The sequence below is a fragment of the Gymnoscopelus microlampas genome, assembly GCF_963454915.1.
Source record: "Gymnoscopelus microlampas genome assembly, chromosome: 23".
Taxonomy (NCBI): Eukaryota; Metazoa; Chordata; class Actinopteri; order Myctophiformes; family Myctophidae; genus Gymnoscopelus; species Gymnoscopelus microlampas.
Genome location: NC_139960.1, coordinates 3,706,611 through 3,721,367, shown reverse-complemented (window position 1 = coordinate 3,721,367; position 14,757 = coordinate 3,706,611). Strand labels below are relative to the sequence as shown.

The following is a 14,757-nucleotide window of genomic DNA, read 5'->3' as shown; positions in this document are numbered from 1 at the left end:
TCTATTACCCAAGACGTTTCTATGACATATGACTCCGTATTTGGTCCAAGGCAGCGGTGTTATTGTTTTCTTTACTCTACACCCACCTGCTATCGAAGAGGCTGTGCCGTGGTGTACGACCAGGACAGAGGCACCCTAAGCCCACAGCCTCCTGGAAGGTCATTAACCATTTGAACCTGCAGCATCCCTATTCTGGGTGGGGGGACCGTTCACCAAAAATAGCCAATCAAGCTCACAACGCATCGTAACGCAACTTGTTGTGAGCTTATAGATCTGCTATTTTTGATTTTTTTTGAAACTTAGAAATAGAGAAATGGAAACTTTTATCAAACCAAATGTTTTCATATTGATTAGAACATTTTGCACTTTTTGACTAAATATCAGTCAAAAATCTGGCAACCAAAAACGGAAAACCAAAATTATATTTGCACCCGGCCCCGGATCAAGCTCCGCTCCAGAGACAGCTGTGCTGCCTCCGGCCCATCATGCACCACAAAGGTCCTGTTGCTTCATCATTATGACTCCCACGTCATGTCTGCCCGGGGCCGTCGAACAGAGCCAAGGCTACTCTCCTCTGCTGATGTCCTCGCTAAGCATATCGAGATAGAATGAACCATGATGGCTACACATTTAAAATTCTGGTCACATTTGTTAAATTAATACTGAGGAATATTAAGGTGGGCTCAGACTACTGGATAATTGGGGGGGATTTCGGGTCGGAAACAACCCTTCCGTACCCCAGCCTAGATCGGGAGCGAACGTCTGGCATGATTATCCTCTAGTGTGAGCAGTACAAAGTTCCAATCTTAAGCCTCCCGATTTGCGCAGACGTTCGGGGCCGTCCTAATCATTTTCAAACATGTTTGATATTTATCTGGATGATTACTTATACTGTGTCCGAGTGAGTTTACAAGGAGCCAGATGTAAAGTGAATGAGAAGACTTTTGTCATGACTGTTATGGGTGCATTAGACTGGCCCAGCGTGTCTGATATCTGGCATAGAGGGGCGGGTTTAACATCTCCGGAGAGAGAATGCGTGGGATCCCATTGGTTCACCGATCTGTCCGTCACCCCCGCGCCCCGCTCCGCATAACATTTGGAGCGACGCCCACTGCACTCTGGTTGGTTGAGGATGACTCCCACTTCCTATGCCCGGGACATCAACTCTTACAAATTTACCCTTGATCAGAGCCCAAACATGGAGTTCCACACTGACGTCATCAACAGTAGATGAGGATATAGGCAGTGGTTTATTACTTCCCTAAACATTGGCCTTACGCCTCCATATGGAACTGTGTCATGGAGAGTCAAGAAGTCCTGTTCACGTTGGCGTACATAGTGTTCACCTTTTGTTTCGTGTTCACTCCCAACGATGAGTTCCAGTCGGGCGTCGTCCAGAAGCTGTTCTCGTCCTGGCTGGGCAGCGAAGGCACGGGTTTCATTCAGCACCACGTCAAGAGGACCAGCCTCACCTTACTGGTCCACTGTGCACTACCTCTGCTTTACTACGTGGGAATGTGCATAGCTGCTCCCGAGAACACCCTCCATCAGGTGAGCGCCGGATGGCGAGCCTTCCTCCTCCTCTCCCTCTGCCTCCCGGTGAGCGGCCTGGCGCTCGTCGTCCACTGGTCCCGCCGCCGCTGGTCCAACCATCCAATCAGCCGGGCCCTGCGGGCCCACGCCCTGCCCCCCCACACCGACTGGGGCGGCGTGGCGACGAGCATCAACGCGGAGTTCAGGCGTGTCGATAAGTTCGCTACGGGGCCCCCCGGAGCGAGAGTTGTCATTACGGACACCTGGCTTTTAAAGGCGACGACCTACCACGTCCACGTGGCCTTGCAGAGTGACAGCCACCTGACCGTGACCGAGTCCAGGCAGTTCCCGCCGAGCCCGGACCCGGCCTCGCCCACGCAGATGCTGACTCTAAGAGTGGCCAGTAGCAACCCCGCCGTCAAGCCCTTTGACATCAGGCTGAACTCGACGGAATACGTGGAGGCGCGGGAGAAGCTCCGCGCTCCCATCAGAAACGCGGCCGACGTGGCGATCCACCAGACCATCAGTGACCTCTTCCTGGAGACCTTCAGGGCCCAGGTGGAGCTCAACCAGCCCTACAGGCTCCCCGGTGGGCAGGTGGAGCCTTGCATTGGCTGCATGCAGGTTCCGGCAGCCACCAAACTGGTCAGATGCTGCCACGAGGACGGCGGTGACAGTGTCGGCGACAGCGAGTGCCAGCAGTGCTTCTGCAGACCCACGTGGTGCGTGTCCTGTCTGGGCAGATGGTTCGCCAGCCGCCAGGATCAGCGCAGGCCCGAGACCTGGTTGGCCGGCAGAGTCTCCTGTCCGACCTGTAGAGCCAAGTTCTGCATATTGGATGTCTGTCTGGTTCACTGACAACATGCACACACGCACGCACACGCACACACACACACACACACGTACGCACGCACGCACGCACGCACGCACACACGCACGCACGCACACGCACGCACACGCGCACACACACACACACACTCTGTCAGACAGACAGACAGATGCTCTCAACTACACTACCAAATGACACACTAAAGCTAGGCGATCCGGACAGTCAAGTGTAAAAGAATTTGGGCCAAATACCTCGATATAGATTTTTCCGATACTGTAGTAATGTGAAGATAATATCGTCTTTTTTTATAGCAAAGTTGGAAGATCTGCAAGCCCACAACCCATCGCGATGAGGACTTGTGATTCGGCTATTTACACTTATCCCATGTCACGATGTTGCCATATCCAGAATCCCAGGCGGTGTCTCATATCACAGGGGTACCCAACCATTTCTGGATCGGTGCCCAATTGAAAATCACAAAAGCACCCATCTGACCACCTAACACGGAGAAAATACAATTTTTTTTTTTACATTATTTGTTTAACCCATTCAATCCAGGAAAGCATCTGTGTCATTTTAGATTTCTTTGGCTACTCAAAAATAGCAGATACACAAGCTCATAGTGCGGCACCGAGTGACATGAAAAAGTTTGAGTGAGAACCACTGATATTAGTATAGCAACATTTTTTCAAAGAAACTGTTTAGAAAACATTTGTAAAATCCCCAGAAGCAAAGATTTGAGTTACAAATGTTCGCTTTAAGGAAAATATATATATATCAAAGATTTGCAAAAATGTATGAGCTTGTGTATGCTATTTATGAATAGCCAAAGAAATCTAAAAATGACACGTTCCCAAACTTCCCAGTCTTAATGGGTTAATATCAATGTTATATCATCAATAAAATCTTTGTGTTTTGCCAAGTATGTGGGGGCCCACTTGCAATATCTTCATGGCCCACAGGTTGGGAATTGCTGTCATATTACAATATGAGTGTAATGTGGATACAGTATACTGCCCAGCCCTATATGACATACAGTCTGTTTCACTGACTACCGTATATAAACACACACAGCTTCCACATGCATGTCAACAGGGCCTCAGATTTCCATCTTTCTCAGGAGACATGGAAAGTGATGCTTCAGGTGGAATCTGAGCAGTGAGGTAAATACACGAAATGGGGAAGAATTACATTGCGCTGTCAGGTGGAAACCTCATACTGTATGTCCAAAACTGTTACTTTTAAGGATTCAAATAGAAAAGCAGAAAAAGTAGCAGATATGCAAGCTCAAAACGCGGTTTCGAGCTTGTGGATCTGCTGCTTTTAATGTTTTTTGTGTGATGCTGTAGTATGATCAAGTAGGGGTGTTAATGTACTAATTAAAATATGGAGATAAGAGGTTTCTACCCGATAGCAATGATATAATCTCCATCTCCAACGATATAACGCCCCCCCCCCCCCCCCCCCCCCCCCCCACTCCCCAACACACACACACACACACACACACACACACACACACACACACACACACACACACACACACACACACACACACACACACACACACACACACACACACACACACACACACACACACACACACACACACACACACAAATGGACCAGACCGGTCCAGTTCCAATTTGTACACTCGGAGTGAAATAAAAAGGGAGGGTTTGACAGTAGATTGGGCACAAACAATAAACAACAAGAAATTGTGACGAGTAGTAAACACAAAGAGGTCTGTCATTTTCTGCCAAAAAACAACAACATTTAAAAAAGAAACAACAAAACACAGCATAACAGAACAAAAGAAACAACGAAAAAAACAGTAAAAAGATAACACACATACATGTTCAAATGCAAGGCGTATCAAAACAAAACAAAATTAATAGACAAAGACAGACAGTAACCAAAGGCACTCACATTCATACCAAGGAACAGGAAAGAGAGAGAGAGGGAGGGTTCTCTGCTCAAGACACTAAAAGGCAGTGATTTCTTCCTCCATAGTATTAAGGGTGTCAATGCGGTCCAGAAAAAGGTTGCCATAGGTTGCCAATAACTTGGCATGCGGAGTTGGACGCATTAGGCATTATGGTGATTCCAAAAAAGGCAGTGAGGGGATCAGGGTCAATTGGTTCACCCAGCACCTCTACAATTGAGTTAAACACAGCAGATCAGAATATGCATTTTTGTCAATATAAATGTCAATCAATCAATATGAAGCCATCAATATGACATCAGAGGTTACCCATTTAATCTCTCTCCGCTTTCCTATATATCACTCAAGCGCTCTGGACCACCCATTTCAGGTGTGGGAGGACTGTGTGATGCCCAATCACGTCACTTGCTCGACACGGGAAGAGCGGCTCCCATCCCTCCCCTACCGGTGTGTTTTCAATGCACGCTGTGTGTGTGTGTGTGTGTGTGTGTTTCATTCAGACTCAATTCTCAGTCACACGGTCACGAATGCAGAGAGACATGAGTCGAGACATAATGCCACCAAATAAACGTAAGGGGGGTGCAGAAAAGCAGAGGGAGAAAAAAAGTTGAAAAACTAGTTGAAGATGCCACGTGTTTTAAAAGACATATTTGCTGTTGCTAGGGCTGCTCCTGTCCCTGAAAATGTAACTCCCCGGCCGGCCGGCCGGCCCCGCTCACCATGGGTGAAGTGAAGCAGGAACACACAGATAGCTGCTTGCCGAAGTTGCCGTGCCCTCCAAGCGAGTCAGACCAGTTGTTATTAATACGTTTCAGATCAATCAGTTGGATAATAAAGCCATGTCTCTGCCTCCGGTTTAAACTTTATGGAATCATTATAATAATGCATTTGAAGAGCCAAGGCGATCATCAAAAATGATTGGGTTTCTAGCGCAGACTTCGAATCAGGTAAGGTTGAATAAAGTAGGATCTGTTTTTGGTATGAATTATGTGTTAAAAGAAATTGCGTTTGCATTTTGGTGATATTAGGCTGGGAAATTGTAATGTAATACCGATTACATTTCGGTATATATCTATATATATATATATATATATATATATCGCATTTCTCCCAGACTGCTCTGTGTCAGCTAGCTATGACGGCAGTATTGTGACATCAGGTACTTTGGTTTAAGCCAATGCCTAACTATGTTGATTTGCACTGACAACAAGGTTCTCCATATTGCCTACAGCAGTGGTTCCCAAACTGGGGATCCCCAAATTATTATGGGGGGGTCCCCAGATGATTAGCTTAACTGTTTTCTCACTTGACAGTAAACAAACCAACATACGGTATACTGTAAATGTATACAACTAGAAGTAGCGTGACGCGTCGTTCACTTTGCAGTGCCACCTTACAGGCACCTCACAGTGTGAGAGAGAGTTTTGTGCTCTCCTAAATCCACGGCAGGCTTTGAAAGTACCCACTTCAGAAAGAGGTGACGTGCATCACCTCTCCAATGACCAAAACCCACTATGGAAGCCGTCGAACTGGTGCGATCTGACGGCATCCTAGAATTTATAGGTAGGATGTGATGTCATGCGTGATGTCATGCTGTCGTGAGACGCACTGGCGTTGTGTCCATATTCGGAGTGATGTCAGATTACGTCACACTGGCGTGATGTCAGATTACGTCACACTGGCCACATACAACGTTCGTACATACTGACAACCGACATGGCGCAGGATTCAAATTGTATATATATAGAAGTTCGGGCCGCTACGCGGCCCGAACGTCTAGCGTGACGCGTCGTTCACTTTGCAGTGCGCCATGTCTGGCGTTGTATCTCCAGCCGTTGTGGCTTTGGTGAAGTTGTCGTCATTGTGGTGGAGAGAGTTCTTGTGGTGGAGAGAGTTCCTTGTATAGATTATTACTATTTATCACTATGGAAGCCGTCGAACTGGTGCGATCTGACGGCATCCTAGAATTTATAGGTAGGATGTGATGTCATGTGATGTCATGCTGTCGTGAGATTACGTCACACTGGCGTTGTCATCGTGATGTCAGATTACGTCACACCGTCACACTGGCGTCGCATACGGACAACCGACATGGCGCAGGATTCAAATAGTATATACTAGAAGCTCGGCCCTGCTACGCAGGGCCTCGCGTCTAGCCCGCGGCCACGCCCACGTAGCGCCCGCGGCCGCTTGGCAGCGCATATAAGTGGCGTAGCGTCATGAGGGCCAGTGGGGCCGTGGCGCGGTCAGTGAAGACCCTGTAGCGCGGATGATATGTGGCATAGAGGGGCAGATTTTAAATCTCCAGAGGAAACATCGGTGGGCTACCATTGGTTCAGCGATGTGTGCGGTCGCCCTGCGGCCCCTCCACCAATGTGCAGTATTGAGAGCCCTGACGTCACAACATTTGGAGCGATGGGCACTGCACTCTTGTTGGTTAGGGTACACCTAGGGCCCAGGTAGAATCCAGTTAAAGCCTGCATGGGCAAACCCAGTTAGGACCCGCCTTGGTCCCACATAAACGTGGCTAGTTGGGGCCCACCTAAGGGCCAGGTAGAAGCTACTTATAGCCCGCATGGGCATCGCAGTTAAGACCCACCTCGGCCCCACATAGAATTGCCTAGGTGGGGCCCACCTAAGGCCCAGGTAGAACACACGTATGTCCCACAAGGGCATCCCAGTTGGGACTGAAGTGGATCCTGCTGACATTGCTGACATGGGGTCCATATGGTTTAGCCCACCTTGAAACCATATGGGAAGTACGCTGGCGTGCTGGCTGGAATGCAAACGCTGCATCATACCTGTAGTGTGTAGTTTGATGTTGTGTGTGTAATAACAGACATACCTGCAGTGTGTAGATCAATGTCCATATGAAAGTCAATGCCCAGCAGTGTCTTTTTTTTCTCCAGCAGAGTTTCTAGTGTGCCTATCTCTCTCTGGAAGAGGTTGCACATGAACTCTGCAGCCGCACTGAGGCGCTCCAACACAAAGACTCGCTGCTGTCGAAAAGACACAATATCTCCTCTCCCACCGACGTCATGTGTTCATTTATCGACAGCCGTACAGACTCCTTTTGACACATTTTACCTCGTTTATCCAGCTCTCACGGACTCTCCCCTAATACAGTGGTTCTCAACCTGTCGGTGGGGAACCCCCACAGGCCAATGTTAAAATGGTAGCACTTGTTCCTCAACATAGTGTGAATGTGCGTGCAAAGTTGACCGTAATCGGACGCTGCATTCATGATTTGCGGCATTTTGTGCAAACTTTAGATGTGAATCTTAGCCAATTGGGATGGAATATGAAAGATTAAGCAGATCCCTCTTGATCACATGACTATAGAGATCATGTGTACCGATTTGTGTGAAATTTAGATAAAATGGGAAGGAGTAATGTAAAGAAATATTTTTTACATAAGTCGGCCTCCTGGTGGCGCTATAAAAGGTAGATGTGAAAAATGCAGGGGAAAGGTTTTTCCTTGACCTCTAGAGAGTGCACATACAAAGTTTTACACAGATTGGTGCAGTTATAGGTAAAAACACAAATCGGACTGTTATAGCGCCACCATGAGGCTGATTAGAAAAATCTCAAGTGGAATTTCTTCCTCGGCATAGTGGGAATGTGGGTGCAAAGTTGCACGGAAAGTGCATGCTGTGTTCATAATTTGAGGCATTTTGGTCAAAACGGAGCAGTCCTGCAAACTTTGGAAGCCATTTTTAGTCAATCAGGATGGAATATGAAAAATCTGAAAGACCGTTTTTTTTTTTATGACTATAGAGATACTGTGTATCGATTTGCGTGATGTTAGGACAAAATATGTAGGAGTACTGTGAGAAAATGTGTTTTGCAAAAAACGGCCTCCTGGTGGCACTATAACAGGGACATGTGAAAGAAATGGGGCAGAGGTTCTGAATTGGCATCCAGGGAGTGTGGGTGCACAGTTTCGCTGCGAGCAAGCCAACGATGCGGGAGATTAGCTATCCACAGACCGACGGACAGGGGGTAAAACATACTCTCGCGCCATGCCTTTCGGCCTGGCGGAGACAATAAAAAAGCTAAAGTAAAGGAAAAGACCATTACTGCAACAAAAGTAGTCAACAAACTATACTATAAAACATTGGCCACATTGTCAAATAATATAAGAAAGAGGCAAACATGTTGAAAATAGACGATCTACAAGCTTACAACGCCTCTCAGCGTGAGGCGTTGTGAGCTTGTAGATCTGCTATTTTCACAATATTGACTTGTGGAACGGAGTCAAACAAAATGGGGGGGTCCCCAGTTCAAATATGATTATTTGGGGGGGGGGGGGTAGCCACTGCCCTAATCGGACCGAAATGATCGGAAATTACTACATTTCCATAATGCAGGCTATTGAGGCTAAACGTGCGTTGCACGGGGCGGTCCTGCCATTACGTTAGTTACTGGAGTTGTTGTGGAGCTACACCAGAAGACACACAAGCCCACAACATGAACCATCTAACGGAGCAGCAATAATAACATTTACCACACGAACGTGCATTGCTGACAAAGTGATTGCACAGCCGCTGCAGGCATGACAACCACGTTAGCGTTAGCTACATGCCAGCTATCACAGCGCCCTGTACGTCGTCGCTGCGACTGACTCTGATAGCTACAGCCATAGATATATATAAACACTACAGCAAGCTCTCTGCGATGCCATTGTCTGGAAACTGCTCTTAGCGTGACACGACCAATGACAGTGAGCGCTTTCGTTGTTGCTAAGATACGGTGCATGGCACACGGCGTCTCTACCCCATAGCTTGTAGATCTCTCAGACATGATTGGCGTAGGCTGCGTTGCCAGGTCTGACTTTTTGTATAAGCAATGGTCGGCTTATTTTTGCGCGCCTTTGGCCTCGTTCGCATAGTGCGCACGGCAGCGCTTGTTTTGCGCACGTCAGCGCAACGTGGCAACGGACGTGGCAACGTGAAAGGGTGGTCACTGTTTGGCAGATGATGATTGGCTGGTGAGATTGACCACCCGGAAGTAAATTTTGAGCAGACACTTTATGACACTTTCTGATTATTATAAAAGGAGGCACATGTGAAGGTTGAAAATTAAGTAGAATTACTTATATACTTTTTCATGAGCGATTTTTGTAGCAAGTTGGGAGTGAAATGGAGCAGTGCTTTGGCCGTGAGTTGTTCCTTAGTGGTTGAGGTTCCAAAGGCGCACGGCTCTCTGATTGTATTGTTGGGATGGGATGGGATATAGATGTATATGCACATTTCGCACTGCAAGGCGTTGTGAGCTTGTCGTTCGGCTATTTTCACAATGTTTATCTGTGGAACCGAGTCAAACTAAATGTAATGCGTACAATTCCAAGTGCTTGTCAGGGTGGGGGTCCCCAGTTCAAATATGATTATTTTGGGGGGTCACGGCCCGAAAAGTTTGGGAACCCTTGGCCTACAGCATGGGCATAATCTGGGCACACACACATGGGGATCTTCATATATGGGCATGTGATTTGCACTGATGTCGGGCATGTCCATATTTGGGCTGATAACACTGCACTTAGTGATTGTCCATCCCAGGGGTTCTCAAAATGGGGCCCGGGGACCCCCAGGGGTCTTTGAGGGGGGGTTCCAGAGGGTTCCCCAGCAAAATGTATTAATTTAGCATCAAAATCAGGTTAACCACTTCAAAACCTGTACATTGGCTGAAAATAGCCGATCTAACACACAATGTGTCGCTTTGTGATGCATTGTGATCTTGTAAGTCTTCTATTTTCAAAAGATCTTGAAGGAATTCAATTTTTTTTGTAATATTTTTTTAAATATTTTAACACCACAAAACTTGTAAGGGGGGGGTGGTTCCCTGGCACAAAACATCATATCGATTCGGGGGTCGTTGACATGAAAATGTTTGAGAACATCTGTTCCAGTCATATTATGAGCATATATGAGCATATCTGCGCGCCCGCCACAGACAAGACACGGAACTTGACCTTTATATACTGTAGTAGATAGTGCCTATAGTCACTGTAAGCTGGAGTTATGGAGCTCAGGCAGTCTCGGGATATAGTGAGACATCAAAGCAGCAGGCTCACACAAAAGGTAATAAAGATAATATTGTGTGGCCGAAAGCCAGCTCAACAAGGCATTCAGATTTGCCAAGAGTTACAATACAGAGTTACACTGGAAGAGTCAGACTTATGCCATATTTCCATTATAGAAATGAGCTAATCATAAAAATGTGACATCGCCGGTGCATAAACGTAAGGTCACGGGATAAAGGCTACTTAACTAAATTGAAAACAGGCACAGCTGCACAGGTAGCAGCTTAGTTGAAAAAGTGGCCATATTCAGGTCTTTTTTCACCATTTTTTTTGCAGTGCTGTTTCACTGCTGTTATTGCACTGCTGAAACCTTGGAAGGCATCAGGGTCGTTCAAAGTGTCAATATGAAAGAGGGACATTTATGGAGGTGAACTCCACACCCCATCTCTGCTGTCTTGTTTAACCATGTACTGTACATGAATTCATGTACAGTACATGGTTAAACAAGACACCAATCTTTGCGAAACAGCCAATCTTTGCGACACGTTGTGAACTTACTAGATCGGCTATTGTTGGCAAAGAGATTTGGTGTATAGGGAGAAAAAGAACAGAACAAGTATATAGCCCTCCCATAGACCGGTTTAACTTAACTTAAATGTAAAAAAAAATATACAGTGTGTGTGTGTGTGTGTGTGTGTGTGTGTGTGTGTGTGTGTGTGTGTGTGTGTGTGTGTGTGTGTGTGTGTGTGTGTGTGTGTGTGTGTGTGTGTGTGTGTGTGTGTGTGTGTGGGCGGGCGGGCGGGCGGGCGGGCGGGCGGGCGGGCGTGCGTGTGTGTGTATATATATAGGCTATATATATCTCTGCTGTCCGGCGGGAACCAGCTAACTCCAAAATGTTCATTTTTCAGGAAATGAAAAAAACGTAAAAAACAAAAATGGAGTTAGGAGGTTTTGTTTATCATTGATAAGGTTGGAGGTCAAAAGGGGGTGGAGCCTGGAGTCAGCAAAACCAGCTAACTCCACCCCCCTTTGCTGGAGTTCGCTAGCAGAAAGTTTTAGGATCCAATGGAGTTAGCTGGTTTTGTCAGAAGCACTTTTTTAGTTTACATTGGTTCAATATTTGTTTTACCAACACAGACGTAAAGGTTGTTCAATAGCACTGATTTATGGAAACAAGACCAGGAGACCTGGTTGTGCCAGACCTAAGCCGGTGTTGTGTGAAGTCGTGTGAAGTCTAATTCTGAAATCTGTGTGTCTTATGTTATATACCAACCGTATTTATACTTGTGACATAATAGTGATGTCATCATGACTAGTCTGTGCCTATTTATTCATGCATAAGAAACTTAACCACAACCAGACATACCATGTATGGACAAATTGGTGACAAAGGCTCGTGTAGGCCATACCTTTCAGGTCTGGCAAAAAATGCAAAATCGGAAAAATGAAGTTAGCTGGTTCCTGCCGGACAGCAACGATATATATAGAGATTTTTTTTCTTCATTATATTTCTGCTTTACTTCACTCCCTATTTTCCATCCTTTGTCCTCCATCACCGGACTCCAACTCTCCAGATGATAGCAGCAGGGCGAGAGCTGAGACAGAGTGACAGCTAATGTACTCTGCCTTCACATTCATCATCCCTCCCAGGGTTACAGGCGGCTCACACTCCCTCGTGAGCTTTGCACACCCTATACCTGGTTGACCGAGTCAGTATATACATGCCCTCAAAAGGCACGCGGCCCACCCATCTGACCACTTAACACGGCAGCCGGACGGCTGCGGATGGGTGGGTCGCGAACACTTTTGAGATTTTCAAGTGGGCCCTAATCCGGAAAGGGTTGCGGAACTGCTGCTCTACCGATGGCAGGACGAGAACTGATGAGGCAGAGTGACAGGTAATATACTCAGGTAACAGCTTTCACATTCATCATCCCTTTACTCTTCAGTATCCCTTCCTCATGAGGACTAAATGTGTGGGAGCGGTGGGACCTCACCGATTGATTTTATAATACCATGTCCTTCATCCACAGTGGCTGACTGCAATATAAAGCGCATTGTTAATGTCTCTCTCTCGCTGACCTTGGCTGTCAGCAGCAACTTTTCATTACCACTTGAACATTAGCATCCCTATTCTGGGTGGCTAATGTTCGGCAAAGAAAACACATCTACAAGATCACAACGCATTGTAAGCTTGTAGATCGGCTATTTTCGGGGGAAGACATTTAGTATAGAGCAAAAACAGAAGGGGGCCTAGTGCAGAGACCTGTGAAAATCCGGTCATCTGAGTATAGGGTTTAAGCGTGCGTGCGTGCGTGCGTGCGTGCGTGTGTGTGCGTGTGTGTTGATATACAGTACTGTATGGTGGCATCTGTACACACAAGATGTTTAAGCTAGTTCTTGAGCAGGTTCCAGGGGGTCCCCAGCTAAATGAGTTAATATGGCATCAAAATCAGTTTAACCATTTTGATCCTATATACTGTACATATATATTTTCAAAAACTCTTTTTGGGAGAAAAAAAAAAGAAACATTTTTAACAACACAAATCTTGTATGGGGGGCCTCTGGCACAACATATTTCCTGACGGGGGTCTGTGGCCAAAAACACATACATTTTGGGGTCCTTGACAGAAAAGGTTTGAGAACCACTGAATAGATTAATTTCAAATTTGAGTGAAATCAGTTGCTGAGCTGAAAAGACTTTCCAAGCAGCCAGTGTAGATGCTTGGCATGCACCGCAGCCCCTGCTACATAAGCCTCTGGGATCAGGCCTGTTAAAGGACTTCACCATGCACCAACTTTTCCAATCACATTTCCCCCGAAACAAACTGAAGGTGAATGACTATCATATCGTACCTGTCGGGCAGAAACCTTGCAACTCCATATTCCAACTTTTCATGTTTTTTTTTTCACGTAATTGAATGCCCTACTTCGCCATACTACAGTGTCACACAAAATGTGCAAAACTTGCAGATCTACAAGCTCACAGCACGTTGTGAGCTATTTAAGTATAAGTTACGGAAATACGGTATCTGCGTGCGTGTGTAACTGTCCTTCACATATCTCTAGAACCCTCTGACCAATCGAAATCAAACGCCAAGGACCCAAGGGATTGCGACGGCAATTGCAAAGTCGGTCGGATCCGCGGATGTCCAGAACTGCTGATTCGACCGCAAATTATCCGGTTGACCAGAACTGACGTATCCAACCGATTTGCCCATATACTGTATGGGTATAATACTGATGACATCAGGGACAGATGGATACAAAGATTTCCATCTATAAGAATAAAAGGGACACAGGCTGACTGACTAGGTCTAACAGGTACAATGGGTAACCAGGTGTGTTATTCATTCCCAACTTGCATCGTTCCTGACTTGCATCGTTCCCGGGTAGCATTAATAACGCCTAGTCAAGTTAAATAGGAGGCCTTTATTTCTAAAGAGTTCAAACCCACAACGAGGTCTATGGATGTCTATATCTTCTTTCTATCAGTATAGAAAAAGAGCAATGATTTTGGCATGGTTCTGCTGTTCTTTTTGGCTGCTGTGTGGGTTTTCCTGAGTGAGTTGAGTTATGGTATTTTGTAGCAATTGTTGGGGAATGTTCTTAAGTGCATTTAATGAAATGAGATTGACTGAAAATGCAAACGAACACTAAGGAAATAAAGAGATCCCAGTGTGCAAGCTGGAAGCAGTTAGCCAATCAATATGTCTTTGCAGGCGTGTGTTATATATATGTTGTATATTTTTTTTCAGCATCAAATGATTTATAACATTCAGTTATTTTCCCTCCTAAATAACCTCCCCTTTGCATCTACAACCACCTTTTTCAGACAATTCTTATTTTAATATGTTAATATAGACTTAAACTGAACAGCCTTCTGCTCTTCCAGTGCCCAGATTGTGCTGAAAAGTTTACCCCAGTGATATCACTGGGGTAAGTCAACCGTGAATGTAAAAATGGAACCCTGAGGGTCCCTGGACCCCACTTTGGAAACCACTGGTGTAGATAATCTCACACGAAGACAAGCGCACAAATTAAGCTACTCTCTATATCTACATTCATTATGCACTACTAAGCAGTATCAGCTACATAAACTACAACTGCATATGATTATTGAGTGTAATTCATAGTTCAGTTGAGTCTCGTGGTCATTTGACAAGCACTACAGCATTTAAACAGCACACGGAAAACTGAAGGGATGATTCCGCTTTCTTTCCGTTATATTCAATGTGCCATTTCTGCCCCCCCCCCCCCCCCCCCCCCCCCCCCGCTCTCTTCTATCTATCCCTTCTGCTCCTCCAATTTGCAAAGCTTTGCTCTCTACTTCTCTCTTTATTCACCTCCATCTCTCCCTCTGCCCTCTTTTCCTCTCTCCCCCCTTTCTCCCCTCCCCCCTCCACAAAGAGACACGATGTGAGGGTGAGG

The 14,757-nt window shown here is 46.1% G+C and overlaps 2 protein-coding genes across 2 annotated transcripts in view; one reads left to right on the top strand and one right to left on the bottom strand.

The window, feature by feature from the left end:
• The window catches only part of tmpoa (thymopoietin a), a 241,705-nt gene that overhangs the window by 78,377 nt on the left and 148,571 nt on the right, over window positions 1–14,757 (bottom strand). The gene's annotated exons all lie outside the window — the stretch shown is intronic.
• Window positions 1,300–2,391, top strand: LOC311039644 (E3 ubiquitin-protein ligase TM129-like; the record flags this gene model as incomplete). The annotated part of the gene is made up of 1 exon (XM_084049581.1): window positions 1,300–2,391. The coding sequence occupies one exon, from the start codon at window positions 1,300–1,302 to the stop codon at window positions 2,389–2,391; it is 1,092 nt and encodes a 363-aa protein (XP_083905707.1).